The sequence below is a fragment of the Sinocyclocheilus grahami genome, unplaced genomic scaffold (genome assembly GCF_001515645.1).
Source record: "Sinocyclocheilus grahami isolate Dianchi unplaced genomic scaffold, SAMN03320097.WGS_v1.1 scaffold4928.1, whole genome shotgun sequence".
Lineage (NCBI taxonomy): Eukaryota > Metazoa > Chordata > Actinopteri > Cypriniformes > Cyprinidae > Sinocyclocheilus > Sinocyclocheilus grahami.
This window is the reverse complement of record NW_015509759.1, coordinates 8,408-10,901: the sequence shown is the minus strand read 5'-3', so window position 1 is coordinate 10,901 and position 2,494 is coordinate 8,408. Positions and strand designations below refer to the sequence as shown.

The 2,494-nt window shown below is 43.3% G+C and overlaps 1 protein-coding gene across 1 annotated transcript in view; it reads left to right on the top strand.

Annotated features, from left to right (window-relative positions):
- Positions 1 to 628: 628 nt before the first annotated feature.
- LOC107577031 (histone-lysine N-methyltransferase NSD3-like) overlaps positions 629 to 2,494 on the top strand; it is a gene marked incomplete at its 3' end in the record, with an annotated part of 3,694 nt that continues 1,828 nt past the window's right edge. The window contains exons 1-3 of the mRNA XM_016263152.1: positions 629 to 1,638; positions 1,761 to 1,920; positions 2,400 to 2,489. Coding sequence (XP_016118638.1) covers positions 673 to 1,638; positions 1,761 to 1,920; positions 2,400 to 2,489 — 1,216 coding nt within the window. The remainder of the gene's footprint in view (positions 1,639 to 1,760; positions 1,921 to 2,399; positions 2,490 to 2,494) is intronic.

Below are 2,494 nucleotides of genomic sequence, written 5' to 3'. Positions count from 1 at the left end.
TGTGATGTGGTGGTTGTATTTCTGAGCCTAAGACAAATTTCACTCAGGGACAATAGTGTACCTAACCTAAATGAAATGTTTAAATCCTTTCTTACTGGACAGGCAAAGTAGACTAAATGAACACTGCTCTGATGGCAAATAACTTCTTTTCTTGAACATCTGGCATAGCCATACTTATAATTAAAGTGAGAGAAACTCAAAATTCAAAAGATTATTTAATAAAATAAAGGGAAAAGCATGCATCGTTGTCAACTATAAGAAGTAGAGGGGATGTTAAATTAGGAAAATGGCATTGGACATGTTTGATTCTGGCTAAATATGCTATCCAACAAGGCTGCGAAATCTCAATCAAAATTTTTTCCATGAAGTTTCCTCTCAAGAGTCAGGGAAAGTTGGCATAACTTGTAGTGGAGTACACTTTATTTATCCCCTGGGAGGGAGATTTGCAAAAAGCAGCCTAATATCCTCAAGCATTGCAATACCCACACATTTTTGACCCATTTTGTTGATTTTAATACAAATAAAGGTTATTCAACTTTTTTTTTTTTTTGCCAAGAGCAATGTTTCACTAATATGATCAAATGAGGAGGTCATAAACACACTCTGTTTTTCCTCAATATCTCAGCAGGCCCTGTAAGAAAAAGGGAAACTTAAGGATGCTGGAGCAGAACAATGGATTTCTCCTTCTCTTTCATGCAAGGGATCATGGGAAACACAATTCAGCAACCCCCTCAGCTTATTGACTCCGCTAACATCAGACAGGAGGATGTCTATGAAGCCATCAGTGACCCAGGAGATGATGGAGGACAGCAAAACTTTGAGTCTCCTTTGGAGTCAGGCTTTCCTTACCCTGCTGAAGACCTCCCAGTCATTACAAACGGCTACCCGACAGGCGTAGGTACCTATGAGCAACAGGCCAAGTTTGCTTTGTACTCACAGTTCCCCAATGGCTCAGCTAATGGCTACGGAGCCATACGAAACTATGGGGATCACGGGTTGTTGCTTGGTGAGGGTACAGTATTGAGACCACCAGTGGTTCAGGAGAAGCCTCCAAGCCACATCTCACCTCCACCTCATCATCCTCCTCACCATCACCTGCAGCAGCAACACCAACACCAACACCATCCACATAACCCACCACTGTTACCTCACCACCATCACCCGCCTCCTGCCTCTCACCTAATGCCTCAAGTCTTGCCACCCCCTCCTCCATTGCTCTTGCCCTCTTCACCGCCCCTCCTGTCACCTCAAGAAAGCACCGTCTCCAACCCCGTTGCGCAATCCACCACCACTCCTAAAAAGACCAGCTCCCCAGAGATCAAAATAAAGATCATTAAGACCTACCAAAACGGCAGGGAGCTGTTCGAGTCCTCACTGTGCGGGGATCTGCTGCAAGAGTTTCAGGCCGGTGAGCCTTCCAGGAGAAGACACGAGCAGAAGAAGGAAAAGAGGAAAAAGAGAAGCAGTAGACATGGTGCTGGTCAAGAAGAGGAGAGCCAGCAGCCATGCAAAGGCGTGGAGGAGCGCTCAGGGGTGATTCACAACTCCGCACAACCCAAAGAAGGTCATGTTGCATTCAGCGAAGAGCAACCTTCATTAACCCTCAAAAGCCCCAAAGCAGAACTGAAGGAACAGAAAGTGAGTTTAATATTCTTGACATGTTTATAGTCCTTTTCACTTCAGAAGAAACCACTTTCTGATTGATGAGTTCTGATCTTCCAGTTCCTGTTCATCCAAGACCATCTTGTGTTCTTGTTTAGGTTGAAAAGCACTTTCCTTCAGTCATCACTAGCACTGGCTCTGGTCAAGAGTATGAGATCGGTGACTTGGTGTGGGCTAAGGTTGGGACGTATCCTTGGTGGCCATGCATGGTGTCATCAGACCCTCAGTCAAATGTTAATATACGTCTTAATAAAAGAGGTACTTCATCTACTACAAGTACATATGTTAATGGCTGGAATACTCTACACAACAGAACAGATTTTAAAACTCTAGGCACTAGTCACACACTTTTTGGCTTTGAAAATATTTATAGAGTGCAAACTGGCCATCATACACTAAATGACTGAGAATTACACACTACCAAACTTTCAAATTATTTCGAACACTTCAAAACCATGCAAAAACTCGTTGCTAGTAGTCCGCCATTCTGGTGGACAAATGAAAACAATCTGTTCATATGTTCTTGTTCATGTTTGGAATCAATAGTCTGAAAATCTGTCTTCAATTGCCTAAAATTTGCAGAATGGCTCTGATTTTCGGCAACTAACCTCAACTCACCTAGATCGGTGAACAATTTGGGAAAAAGTAGGGTTGTGGATTCCAGCCTCTAGTTGTTAATTCTACTAGTTTGCTTCAAATTTATGTTTCTAATAACATGCTTCCATGGTTCCTGGTAGGTGTTAAGGAATACCACGTGCAGTTCTTTGGGAGTGTCCCTGAGAGGGCCTGGATCCATGAGAAGAGAATTGTGGTGTACAAGGGTGAGAGCCAG